The sequence below is a fragment of the Corvus cornix genome, chromosome 4, assembly GCF_000738735.6.
Source record: "Corvus cornix cornix isolate S_Up_H32 chromosome 4, ASM73873v5, whole genome shotgun sequence".
Classification (NCBI taxonomy): domain Eukaryota; kingdom Metazoa; phylum Chordata; class Aves; order Passeriformes; family Corvidae; genus Corvus; species Corvus cornix.
In genome coordinates, this window is record NC_046334.1 from 60907036 (window position 1) to 60921272 (window position 14237).

Here is a 14237-nt window from a genome sequence, read left to right on the forward strand (position 1 = left end):
TTTTGACAAATCAGAGTCTTTCATTCCATATGACAAAACCAAAACAGATAAAATAGGAAATCCTATTGCTTGGATTTACATTTATCTGCTGTTTATAGCCAAACTTTTATTAAGCCATACCTAACCTCTCAAAACAAAGCTGATGATCCCTTTGTTCCAGCATCTAGAAAAAGGCAGTAGCAGAAAGTCAGATTATGTGATACAGAAAATTGCATGAAAAGAATTCATTATCTATTAAGTTCTTCGGAAAAACATTGTTAGTTTCTCTAGATTTTGGATAAGGGTTGTATTATAAAAGTTCTTTTATGTGATGACTAGTTTTGCTTAATTTATTGTTTCTTTATTTAAATTGAAAGACAGAATTTATAGCCATGATGATATCTGTGGAGCTTTTTATCCTTTAGTAGTTTTTATTATTAAGATACCATTCTCATTTTTAAAATCTTTAGTTGTTGCTCAGGGTGTGGAGGTGGGTGACAAGACACAAAATGAAAATACGTTGCGAATACCAGATATTAACCTCTTTTCTCCTGGAGAATTAAAAATATTTTGTAGCAGTGGTAATGACAAGAGTTCCCTTTTCAGGTGTTCCTACTCTGAATGAACCTTATGAGAAGACTTCTTGCTCCAAAGCATAGACAATCAATAAATAGTTAGTTATCAATAGAAACATTTTAAGTTGTGTAACAAAAAAGAGCACACGATACTTACAGTGAATAATTGCCAGATCTGGTGCTGTTCCCAAATGGTTTTCTGTTCTTTTCCATACAGGAAAGTGAGTCTCCTCTGAGCAGTAACATCACAGCATTTGCATTAAAGGCAAAAGTGATCTATCCCATCAACCAGAAATTTAGGGTAAGGTTGTAGATTCGACTTATAAAAATTAATGACAATCATTCTGTGTCAGAGTAAATTGCAGAGTCAAGTAATGGAAGAAAATTTACTGCCAATCTGCTTAATAGGGATCTTTCTTTTTTTTTTTATAGTCCATTGACTCAGGGCTTATTCTGTAAGGTGTCAGCTGCTTTCAGCTCCCCCTGAAACCTGCAATTCTTTACATGGTGTCCAGTCAATTTTCACTGTATTTAAGTGAGCTTGTCTGCCCCTTAGCATTAATGGAAGTTGGATCTGTGTAAGGAGCCATAAGAAAAACACCACAAGGATCTAAAAGGAAGGAAGAAAGCATGCACCAAGCAGCTAACTACAGCAGAGGAGTGCTTTCCTGGGCAATGCAAAAGCTTGTCATTTATATGGAAACACTTTTGCTGTGTATACTGTTTAACTTTTCCCTTGAACGTAAATACTGAAAATTGATGAGATGTTTGTCTCTTTATTGTGTTGTATTAATTGACCTTGTGAATTTTCTTTGACTTAACAGCCTTTGGCAGATGGCTCATCCAATCCATCTTTGCATGAGAATCCAAAGCAGGGAGTTCTGCCTAATCAAGTCGTGGAGACATCCATGTCAGGCAGCCTGGGATCCCTGAGCCAGGGAGACAAAGAGGACTGTAGTTCCTCCACAACAATACATTCTGCAACAAGCGATGACAGATTTCAGGCTCGAGCCTTCCTAAAGGTGACCAGCTTCCCTGAAGTGCTGACATGTGAGAGGTAATCAGTGAACTTGCCCTTGTTTGGCCATTTCCTGTGTTTTTAGGACAGTCACTAAAGGTGAAAGGCTGGGCATGAATGCACAGAGTCACCAAATCAGGACAGGGTTATCTGCATATAACCCTAAAATGTTGTTGGGGAGATTAACACATTAAGCTGTTGGAAGTCATCCTGTTCTTTTCAGAACAGGATCACAGAATTCATCTGTGAAATTTTGGGAATCAGAACTGGCCAAAAGCTGTCTCATAAAAGGTGTATCACAGGATAAGGAGATCTCTTTGTTACGGTTTGTATGCTCAGTTCACGTGTGCTCGGCTGGGGATGGAGTCCTCTGCTCTGTACAATGCCATGTCACACTGCAGGTGCCTTGAGAGCACCCAGTGGTCTATTCTCTCCATTTTAATGGGAACTACTCATGTCTTACTCTGGGAAAACAGTTCCTCTCTGAGACACACTACTGATGAGCAGGTAGAGATAACTGAAATGAACTGTCAGCTCTGATTTCCTTTCAGCTGCACCACGGCAAGGTACCCCTAGATGAATACATGTGTCTGCACTCTCATTAGCAAGAATAAGAAAATCATGTTTGTGTCACGGGGACTGGGAAAGGTACTAGCAATGAAGAATATTTACAAAATATCCACTCTTATTATGGCTGTTTCAATTTAAAGCCATGTTTTCCCTGGTTGTATCCATTCAAGCCTATGTTCACTTTATCTTTTTCTAGAGGAAACTGCAATGCCAACTTTATTAAAAGCACTACTTTGTTTTGTTTACTTTTACGTACAGAAATCTTTTCTGAAAAAGAAGGCAGTGTAGAAATAAATTCTCGCTCCTATTTTGGGGCAGTGTTTTTAGGAGAATCTAATGGTTAAATGAAGCTAATATATTGTGTTGTCCTTTTGTGTAACCATCATTTAGATTGTTATTAATGCATTTTTAATCTTTCAGTTTTGATGTTAAGCTCTGCCTTTGCAGTCTTACTTTAAAAGATCTCATGCTTCTTGATACTGAACTCAGAAAAGAAAAACATGCGGTATGTACTTACATCTCATTTATAGCTCCTTGTTTTGAACAACCTAGTTGAATATCAGTTTAGGAAATAACGTAAACAGCTGCCTAGGTGGGATGTAGAGTAGCAGAGTTGCATTTCTACATTATTGTCTTTATTTTTTTTTCCTGCTCTGCACATATATGAGCTCCCTAAAGACGTAAAATATAATGAAGTATACTGGTCTGGGAAATACCAATATAGCAAATACAAAAATTTGGTTTTAAACAGTAGTCCAGAAAATTACATACAGCACTTCAGGCTCATAAAAAGAGGTAATAAATTATTTAATAGATGAGTTTGTCTTAAGGACAAACTTGCTTGTTTGTGTGTTGCAACTCAAAAGACTTAAAGCTTTAGGAATAAAATTGAAAATTCAGTTCAACTGAATCAGTACCATTGTAATAAGTACAATAGTTGTGATTTTGTATGACTGAGGGATTAAGGTACCATTTAAACAATAGGTAACTACCTACATCAAGTCACAGCATCAAAAACTGACAAAAAAAAAAGAAAAAACAAGTACAATCAAAGCCACAGGATACTCAGTAATGATTGTTTGTGGTGACAAGTTATGTTCAAGTACAGCATCATTACTGCTACTGAGTTTCAGCTCAGTTATTATGAATCTGGACATAAAGTCTATAGCTTTCGCCTCCCCTCTTTTCTCAGGCTCTGTTTAAACAAATTGGTCATTTCTGCTATAATTTACTAAATCCACTGAGAATATTTCAAAGGCTGAGATTTTCTGAACAAATTTCTACACAACCCGAAGGAGGAAACAGGAAAGTAAACCTGGGAAGCAATTTCTCATCTGATGGATTATCCCTATCTAATTAGATGAGAAAGGGAACTTGTGATCAGATTCCAGAAGGAAGTTTAGCTTGATTATTGAAGGTTGAACTTGATCTCAAAGTTAATCATCAATTTCTAAATGAAGGTAAGTAGCAAGATAGTGATGTAATCAGAGAAACACGGAGAAAATGAGCATTTAATATGCTTTGTGGCCCACCAGAAATCACCACAACTGACTTTGACCTTTAGCTGAATATTTAAATAGCTTTATATTTTTGGTAGCAGGAAAAAAAAGGGAAAAATAAATCAGTCTGAGAATAGTTTCTTCCTTTCCCACTCTGCTTTCTCTGATTTCAGTCTTTCTTGGCATCAGGTCTAAGGAAATGTATGCTTTTCTTTCAGTCTTCTCCTGAACAGTTTTTTTTTCTTTTTACTGTATATGGTGTCTTGGTAGTGTGTTCAAAACTTGCCAAACTCCTATCTAAAACATTTGCAAATGAGATTGAAAACATGACTGCTTTATGGTTTTCTCTTCTATTGAGCTCTAATTATAATACATTTTACAGATTTTGCTCAGCTGACAGATTGGCTTCAATAACTGTTTTTATATGCAAATATGTATTTATTAATGTTTTTATATGTTTTAAGCAGGCAAGTTCTGTGTCATCTGGAAAATGCTGCAGCAGTTAGTAATGAAGTGAATTAACCTTACACTGAAACTCTAATGGAGGCAAGAGGGGAAAACGTTAAGCAAAAATTTTCCCAGTGTTAAAAAAATTCCAAAACATCTTTCAGAAGACACTAGTATTACAATCTTAAACAAACAAAAAAAAAAAAAACACCAAAAAAAAAAAAAAAAAGGCACACAACTGGGAAAGAAGTATTTTTCTTGCAAGAGAAGCTAGCTAGAACTTGAGATAGTTATTTTTGGGTTGTGTATAAAAATGTTTGATGTATCATGTGCCTGACTACAGTTGAAGTCAGAGTAATGAGTCTTTAGTATCTTTCAAATAGTTATTATGAGTTTAGTGGTTCATTAAACAGCAGAAAAATGGCGTTTTTATTTTCAAGTGATCTGCATTTTCTCCAGTCAGGAATAGTTTCAAATGTGTCTGCCTGGTTACAAGGATATATGAGATTATGTGTAACACCATCTTCCAGTATCTTACTGAAGCCAGAACCAGAGAACTTTTCAGAGTGGAAGTACTGGAGAGTCACTGGTGATGTGTCTGTTATTTCACTTACGATTCACTGTAATCTCCCTGATTGATTTAATTTAACAGAAGTTATCACAAAGATATCCTTACCGTGACGAACAGGCACTTAACCTGTGTTTTGTTTTCTTCCTTTTAAACAGATGTTTATTCAGGTTTTCAAAATATACCTCACAGACTTCCATCGTAAAAAGAAGATTACTGATGATTTGTTGAAGAAGATCCTTTTAAATCAGGAAAATGTAAGTGGGTTTGTTGGTTCATATTTAAGACCACACAGAATAAAGAGTTATTACCACAGCAGGCCATTTCACCTACTCCTTTTAAACAGCAATGTCATTTGTAATCTATTTCTGAAGAAATGCAAAGAAACTCCCTTGTTAGTTGATTTTCTCCATTACCTTGTGTGCTTTTTCTCTTTGTTGTTGTATGAAGTGATCTGTGTAATCTTGTAAAGATAAAATATTTTGTAGTTGAATCCATTTAAGCAAGCAGAACATTTTGAACCTTATTCATTCAGATTTAATAATTTCTAATTATCAGGGGCTTTGTTTGGTCCCACGTATTATTGCTGATAATAAAATAGCAGGAAATAAAGTAGCAGTTTGAAGCTCAAGGCTTTCATCAGGGGGAAATATACTTATTTTCTTCATCATCCTTTTTTCTTTCATGTACTTCAAAGTCCATATGCCACTTCTGAATTGGAAGACATATGTTGACAGTCAATATGCATTTCAGGTGGAGTCACAGTACTATTTTTAAGGTTATTACAAGGAAAAAGTATCTTTACAAAACTACAGAAAATAGGAGAGCTATTGGTTCCACTTTCCATTTTCCAGTTTAGAGTCACATAAAAATCTGGATTGAGAAGCACATCTCGAGATTGTCTGGTCCAGCCCTCTGTAGGAAGCTTGGCTTTATGTAAGGTTATCCAGTGCCCTGCCAGTCCAAGTCTTGAATGTTTGCACTGAGAGCAGCCTAATCACAGTGCTGATTATGTTTTTCTTCCGTGTAGATGGAATTTCACTAGGCATTAGTCTATCATCTTGTGAGCTCTAGTTCTTGCCTACTTCGTGCAGTCTCACAATCTGTGAATTCCTATAAGGCATCTCAGTAGTTGCACCGTATGATTTATATCAGAATGCATTTTGCCTTAAAGCACTCTTCTGCCTTAAGTTCTCAGGTTTAGTGTTAAACCTTAATGTATTTACTAGAAGAAAAGTGAGATTAGTTGTACAAAATGCTTTTACTGATGGGCTTCTGGTAAGGGCTTCAATATAAACAGCTAATCTAGAATAGGCATGTTTCCTGATGGAGCCTAACCCTCAGTGAAGTTTGATGGCATCTGTGTCTTCATGCACCTGACTAAGCTGCTGCAAGACAAAGACTAAATCTGGATTGTTAGATGCAATAATTGCCAGAGTAGTCCAGTTGTTTAAGTGCCAGTATGGGGTTTCTGTGTCCTGTATGATGGAGAGAAAGATCTTGTAAACCCAACAGTCCTAGAGGTGGGATATCATACAAGGAACGAGGCTGGTTATGACCACCATGTAAAAGGGATGTTGGCAGTAAGCAAAAGTGTTATATGTTTTATTGTAGACAGCGTTTTCCTCTTTCAATTCTGCATCATAAAAATTCATGAGATTTTGATTAAGTTGTTAGTGAAGCTTGTCAAACTCTGGTTACATTTCTTTAAGGCATAAGGATATCAAGTTAATGCATTGACACACAAAACTCGGTGATATTAGAAGTCAATGCTTGCTATATAAGTCATGTTGCAGCAAAGAATCACCCTTTTCAGTATCAAGCTGCTAAGCAATGGCAGCAGACTAGTATTTGTTAGCGACATCAGCTTTCAGTAAAAATCACCCTGCTTTCTAAGGACTGAAAACCTGTAAAACCTCATATAATCGTGCAGCCTATAATTTGTCCCTTATGAGCATTACAGGTGTGTTCATCCATGTGTGCAAGCACTCAGCAGGAATCACTATCTGATTATCAGCTTCATACTTATCTGAGCTTTTAAACACAGCATGTACACTCATAGCTGCCATTTAAGATGGAGCACATGCATTAAAATAAAAATATTTGTAGATAGATTCCAGGGGTTATTAGTATAAAGGCTCATGAAACAGTGTTTACTAAAACTTGAATTCAGTGGAGATGGACAACGGTCTTGACTGTACTCACATCCTAGTGGAAATGTATGTATTTGTGTTAAGTTTAGTTCAGAGCTGCTATATATCTGGAGATTACCTTGCTTGCTACAGAACGCATATTACCAAGAGACAGAACTTTCTGAACACTCCTGTTCAGCTTCCTTAGGCATGAGCCAGAACTGATGTACAAATTCACTCCCAAATTTAGAATTTATGTCTGTTTTTCTTTTTAACAAATCATTTGATTTTTTTCCCTCAGGATTTTGAAGAATTACAGAAACAATTTGACTCTAGACTCCAGAATACTGAAATCTCAGGAGCCCATAATTCAGAGTACCAGACTCTAGAAGACTTAGAAAGGAAAGAAAGGGAATATTCTGAGCACGTAATAGATAATGTAAATTTCTAATTTTTTATAGAATTTTATTTTAATGTTATTCTTTTGGTGGAGAGTTCTTCAGTGCAATGGTTTTGTTGAGTAGTCCATGGTTAGTATTTTGTATGTGTATGAGTCCTGAAAACATTTTTACATTGCTTCAGCAAAGTATTTCAAAGTACCTTTGGGTGCCAATATGTTTTGTATAGCTAAAACATTTTTTATGTTTTTTGTAAAACACTACTGTTTTATCAGCTGAGAAATGTCTGCTGCTTGTCTGATGGTAAGATATATTTCAAGCCTATGCATAGCCTGACTTTTAGGAATTTTATCCTAGCCCCTTGCTTTTGTCAATCTCCGTAACTGAGTAAAAGAGTAAGAGACTACAATTTTTTTTCAGCTGAAGTACTAAGAATATAGTTGCTGGGCAATGTTTTAGTATGGTTTGTGCATTTACTTTAGGAAAGCATTTTTCTTTAGCAACTTTCCACATGAGAATATATTAACATTTTTTGATGTAAAATTACAGTTTGATAGCAGGCATTTGATTTTCAAAGTAAAGATTTTTTTTTTCTCTAAAGTAGGTTCACTGTGTCGGAATGGCTTTCAGGCTAGAAAACTGGAGGTTAAGAACATTCTGTGTATTATTTTCCAGTAAACTGAGTAATATTCTTCCCAGCCCTGTTTTTGAAATTTGAGCAAATTGACTGCTAATGAAAATGAGAAGGTGACAGTTCTGTGAGCTGCCTGTGCAGATTGACTGTGGCACTTCAGCCCCAGACCAAACAGCCCATCACCTCAGTCTTGGGCCTTTTTCATACAGGAGTTAACATTTTTTAATGTCTGGTGCTTAAGTGTTTCACTGGGGATTTTCTCAGCTTTCTTTTGATTCTCTGAGCCCTTCACTTTATATTGGAAGTCTTGGTAACGTTGGGACATCTGTGTCAGGTTTCTTTTGCACTTTAACTTTGCTCAGTGGAAAATTGATTATTTAGAATTTTCCAGAGTTAGTCACATAAAAAATTGCTGGCAACCTTGCTGAGCAACATGAGGCACTTGTTCACCAGCAGCAGTCATCCTTCAGTGGGTCTGTCACTCTTGTGCCTGCAGATGCTTTTCATCATACTGAAAATAATTTCCATCTATGCAGATTTGTGTAGATCAGTACCTTCCACTAATCCAGTCTTCCCCTGAGAATATAAAGTGTTTTTTTCTGTACTCACAGATGTCATAATCGCATTTTTTTCCAAAACTCATGGGTACTTAATAGAAGTCTTGGTGATGGATGCATTTTCTTACCTTTATGTGTACAAGTAATCCCGCAGACTACAGAATATTCACAGTTGTGCACAATCATATTTGTGGAATCAGAACCTAAAAAGAATACCTGCTCCTACAGCTAAATAAAATTCCCAGAATAAAAGGGCCGCAGTTTATCTTTTATGTTTTTACCATCAATACTAAAAACCTAATAGGCTTTTATAGATGGAATATATAGAGAATTAACAAATTCTTAGCTAGTTAAAAAGAATAGCTACAGTTATGTTAAAAGGTCAGGTTTGACCTATTGGTTATGTGCCGCCACCAATATAGAATATATATATATATTTATATATATATATATAATATATAATAGTCTCTTTAGCTTTGCAAATTGTTCAATGTAACTAATACTGAGAGCTGTCTGTAATCTCAGTGACTTGTATCTCAGTATACTCATATATATGCCTCTTTCTGTGATGAAATACCAGATGATTAATGAAGGAACATGGGTTGTGTTTTGATTTTTTGATTCATATTCCGCAGATGGAAGCTTTCTGGAAGCAGACTGACAAAGCCCAGCAGGCTTTTTTGGACCAATCAAAATGCTCAAGTGCCAAAGCAACAAAGATAATGGTGGATCTGACTGAGAAGATGATTGCAGTAGAAAGCTTGTTAAGTGAATCTCAAGACATGCAGGCAATGGTAAAGTAGAAAAAGAAATAAAAGTTGAGAGAGATTTAGTCAATCTGAACAGAAAGAATTATGTCAGTGCAGAGAGTCTGTCAGGCCTGCCTCAGGAGTGATGTAGACTGCTTCATCCAGTTGTCTCTTTGAGCTTTTTTGCAAAGAGCTCAACTTCCATTGCAGTTTAGGAAGACTCACAGGAGGGTGAACTCTCTGCACTTGAGTGCCAGTTCTCAGAATACCACCTAGGTAGTCATATTAGGAAAAAGTATTATTAATGCAGCTGGTGAACCAGGAGTGAGAGCACTAGATCTAGTAATAGAGCATCATTACTGTGGGTATTATGACATTTCTTCTTCTTTCAAAGCATTTATTCCACATTGATTGACAAATCCTAATTTAATTTTGAGGGTGATTCTGTGTGTTCTGTGACTTTAATTGGATTTGAAAATTCTTATCAACTCTTAGTGACATGGTTTGAAGAGGGAAAACTGTGTTCATAAATGTACCAGGGCTGCTCCAGCTGGCAGGCGCGGGCACCCAGGAGGGATTAGGAACAAGGATGGCGATGATGCATACCAGCACTGTGCTTTATGTTGTGTGAAATGTAACAGAGCCTTTATTTTTTTGCACAGGATATCCTAAAAGAGTTACATGTAATTTATAGATTAACATAAAATTGGAATCACTGCATTTATTAGTAATGTGGAGTATAAGTATATACAGTAATTATTAGCTTGTTGGTTTTGCATCAGAGCAGCTAACTAGACTGAGCTGGCCAGGTGTGAAAAAAGTCTTTGCTGCTTGTCACACTTGACCCAAACTGGGCTGCTGTACAGTAAGTTCCTTCAGATGGGCAGACTATGGATAAGATGTCTGGATACAGATACAGGAGATACTCCTACCTGAAGTCACTACTGTGATGATGCTGAAATCTCATTGCAGAGGTCCTTGTAACATCTCTATTAATTACAGTAGATCAGAAAATCATGGAATCATTTGGGTTGGAAAAGACCCTTAAAATCAAGTCCAACTGTTGGCACTGCATTGTCAGACGCTTTCTAACCTTGCAGCATTGTTTAAAGCAGCTGCACTTTAACCCAGGAAGTCTTTCCCTACTGTGATCATGGACTGCTTCTTTAATAGTGCTATGAAAGCTGCTAGGCCATAGGCAATTATATTAATTTTTAGTGTATGTATTGAACTCTGTCTGACCATGTATTTGAAGGAATCACAGCATTATCAGAATCAGGTATGTGTCCTCATTTCAAAATGAGGACTTGTACTTGTGTGCCATATAGTATCTTAAAAAGAGGTCCAGGACTTCCATGTTCTCTTCTGTCCATCTATCCTCCTTGAGTATTGAAGTTTGTTCTGCAAGGCTGTTGTCTTTTCCAGACTTAATGTCTTCTTGACAGCTACAAATAATGAAAAACACCAATAATTTTAGATTAGCTCTTGCAACTGAGCATGCAATAAACCCACTGCTAGCCTGCACTGATCAAGACTTTCAGAAGTATTTAAGTACATGAAGATGGTTATTCACATGGTTTTGAGAAGCTTCTGTGGTTTTCTTTGTGGTTTGGGAATGAATAATTCAATGAAAGAAAAGCACAACCAAAGACACATTCTTGGTTTCTAAACAGGACTTTATGTTTGGTTTAGGACATTCAGGAAAGGTTATTCAGCTGGGAGCTTATGGTGAAAACGATTGATTCACTGAAGTCCTCTATACCAGAAGAGTGTAAGGGTAGATTAAATATTGTGTCAAATATTCTGGACCATTTAACTGTAAAGAACAATCTTTCAGTCCGACAAAAGGAAGAACTTCTAACAGATCTGCATAAGGCCTTCTGGGAACAGCTGGCACATTACAGTAATGGTGAGTACTTAGACTGGAGCTCATGACTTACATGAGTTCTCATTTTATCAAAGAGTAAAAAATTTACAGCTTCAGCCATATAGTCCCCTGTTTTAAAAAGATATTGATGAATTGACCAAGATCAGTTTTATTCTGGAGGGTGTATGCTTGGAATGGGAACTTTGACTTTAGGCCTCTTGTATCTTGTTCCAGGTATTATTAGGAACTTACTCTACAGTTCACATAATCTAATTTCATTAATTTGAATATAGAAGAAGAATCACACTTGCTACAAGTATTTGTGATATTTCTCCATTTACTGTTCATGTACTTGGTATTGCTGGTGATACTGACATAAGATACTGTCTTACGATCTCCTGCTAGCATGTGAAGCCAGAAGCAGTTGTGCTATATATAAAGCAGCTATGCTATCACTCTTGTGAAAAGATAATGTTAAAGCTTATGATCTTCATATAACTGTCTCTTTTATTATGTCAGACTAAAATATTTTTTAAATTGAGTCTTTTCCTTTTATACCTCTTCACATTGCTTATCTGAAAAGAACACAATTGTAACAAAGTCTAAGCTGACTGACCCACTGATGTAAGGTTCTCCCTGTGTCATTTTGTATGTTACCTACTGCCAAGTATGTTGAAAATATTCCCCCAGCTTCTTTCAGGGCTCAGAGCCTCCCATTAGCACTCAGAAAATTACAGTAAATGTTTAGCCAGAAGGAAAATAATGACAACTACTTCAACACAATTTCCAGAACCATTTCTGCTACTTTTGAACACATTTAAAGAAAAGTTTCTTACCAAAATGGTATTAGGTTTAGAGTTTGGTGAACTGAATAGTCAGAATTAATGCAGTCTTGTTGCAGTATGTTCTTGCTGCAGTGCTGCTCACTCACTTTGGGCTTAGTGTTGATAAATTTTGTCTTATCTCACAGCCATAAATTCACGGAATCAGAAAATGGTTAAGGTTGAAAGAACTTCTGGAGGTCGTATGGTCTACCCTGTGTGCTCAAGCAGGTTGAGCTGCTGCTAGTTGCCCAGTGTCATGTCCAGCCAGCTTCTCTCTCCAGGAATAGAGACTCCACCTGGGCCACCTGTTCCAGTGCTCAGTCATCCTCATGGTGAAAGGAACCTCCTGTGTTTCAGTTCCTGGCAGCTGCCTCTGGTCCTTTCGTTGGGCACGACAGAAAAGAGTCTGGCTCTGACTTCTTTGTACGCACTCTCCAGGTGTTTATATATGTGCTTAGATCCACCCTAAGCCTTCTCTTCTCCAGGCTGAATAGCCCCAGCTCTCTCAGCTTTCTCTCATTGGAGAGATGCTCCAGCCCATTCATCATCTTTGTTGAACTCTCTTCAGTATCTCCATGTCTCTCTTGTACTGTGGAGCCCAGAACTGGACACAGCACTCCAGGTGTGGCCTAACCAGAGCAGAATGGAGGGAAAGGATCACGTCCCTCTAACCTGCTGTCTTGTATTCAACCTGGTCTCCACCAGAAGCCCAGCTCCTTTCCTGCCAAGCTGCTTTCCATCTGGGTGGTCCCCAGCATATGCTTGTGCCTGGGGTTGTTCCTCCCCTGGTGCAGTACTTTGCACTTCCCGTTGTTAAACTTCAGGAGATTTGCATCAGCCTGTTTCTCCAGGTTGTCAAATGCCCTATGGATGGAAGCATAACCACATGTGGTGTATCAGCCACTCCTCCATTTTTTGTGACCTCTGCAGACTTAGTAAATTAGCACTCTGCCCCATCATCCAGGTAATTAATGAAGCTAGTAAGCAGGATTGCCCTCAGTATTGACCCCTGGGGTACACCAGTAGTTACTGGCTTCCAGGTGGACTTTGAGCAAGTTTTCAATACATCTCACTGTCTGCTCATCCATCCTCTTCTCTGTGAGGATCTGTCAGGAGACTGCATCAAAAACCTTGCTGAAGTCAAGGTAGCCAATATCCACCATTCTCCTGTCATCTACCAAGCCAATTATTTCATCACAGAAAGTCCTGCAGACTTGCTCCACTTTCAGAACATCTAGCTGTGTGAACAGTTCGCTGATATTCACAAATACATGTATATTGTGATACAGTTTATTTCATGGATGTTTGCTTCTGAAACTGTCTATGCCTAGTTCATAGTTTTTGCACAGGTTCAGCCACTAATGTTCTTTAAGCATAAGTGGGTGTCTCTGGGTGGTTTTTCCTTCTTTTTGTCAATTTTCACTTGTTCCAAAGCAAAAATACCTCTGTCAAGGCCTTGATTTTATGCAAAGTAGGTGGTTATAGTTATATATAGCTATATATTATAGTTGATACATTCTGTGCAGAAGAATATTATCAACCTCCTGGTTTCAGATAGAAATGAAATGTGCTTTAAAAAAAAATACCTGGAGTGCAGCATTTATCCCAATAGTGTCTTATGTTGATGTTTCTTATGAGCTCCTAAATACAAAAGTTAAACTGTACCTATAATTCACAAAGAGCACAAAGCCGGCAAGACTGTGCTCCTAGGATACAAAACAAGGAAGTAAAGAATCAAATAGTGTTTTAAAGTAAAACACTGCTAAATTTGTTTGAGTGATACTTTTATTACAGTCTCCTGTACTTTGGTGCACTTTCAAGTGTTCTGTCAGTGCATCATCAGCCTGTGGATAAGCACAATAAATGAGCATGGGGAATAAATAACATTCTTGGTGCTGCAGTACTGTGCTCCTTTTGTTTCTCTACAAAACAATTTCTCATAGTTAAAGCAGCTTAATGTAATGGCAGAACAGTAGCCACAGGTAACTGTTCTTTTGCATTCCCCTTTAGCTGCTTGTGTCAGGAGTGAAGTATGGCTCTGGGGCAGGGCAAGTGGGGGAAATGAATAAAATTCTTCTTAGGTGGACAGGCAATGAGACGTGAAGTGGCAAAACATTTAAAGCACCAATTGCATTCAGCAGCCCGGCATCCAGATAGACTCATGAATTTATATATCACTTAGAGCTGCAGGGAGAATGAAGAGGGAAGGAATTTAGTCCTAAATAGTTCACATTACTAGCACAAAATTGGAGGGACCTTTACAACTTCAACTGCAGATTCTTGGATGAGTCACTTTAAAAGTCCGGTGTGTATGGCTGCATGCCCGTTCAAGCTAATCTGAACCAGCACTGCTTTAGACCTTTTCTCCCCACCATATGTTACTGCCCCTGTCCTTGCAGAAGCATTTGCATATCTGCAAT

General features: G+C 37.5%; 1 protein-coding gene across 5 annotated transcripts in view; it reads left to right on the plus strand.

The window, feature by feature from the left end:
- The window catches only part of EVC (EvC ciliary complex subunit 1), a 51530-nt gene that overhangs the window by 5905 nt on the left and 31388 nt on the right, over positions 1–14237 (plus strand). For 4 of the 5 annotated variants that reach the window (XM_019287363.1, XM_039550471.1, XM_039550470.1 and 1 more), the window contains exons 3-9: positions 772–855; positions 1379–1611; positions 2563–2647; positions 4815–4913; positions 7090–7227; positions 9013–9171; positions 10819–11035. In XM_019287363.1, the coding sequence (XP_019142908.1) occupies positions 772–855; positions 1379–1611; positions 2563–2647; positions 4815–4913; positions 7090–7227; positions 9013–9171; positions 10819–11035 (1015 nt within the window). The remainder of the gene's footprint in view (positions 1–771; positions 856–1378; positions 1612–2562; positions 2648–4814; positions 4914–7089; positions 7228–9012; positions 9172–10818; positions 11036–14237) is intronic. The other variant, XM_039550472.1, reaches the window with a different exon arrangement.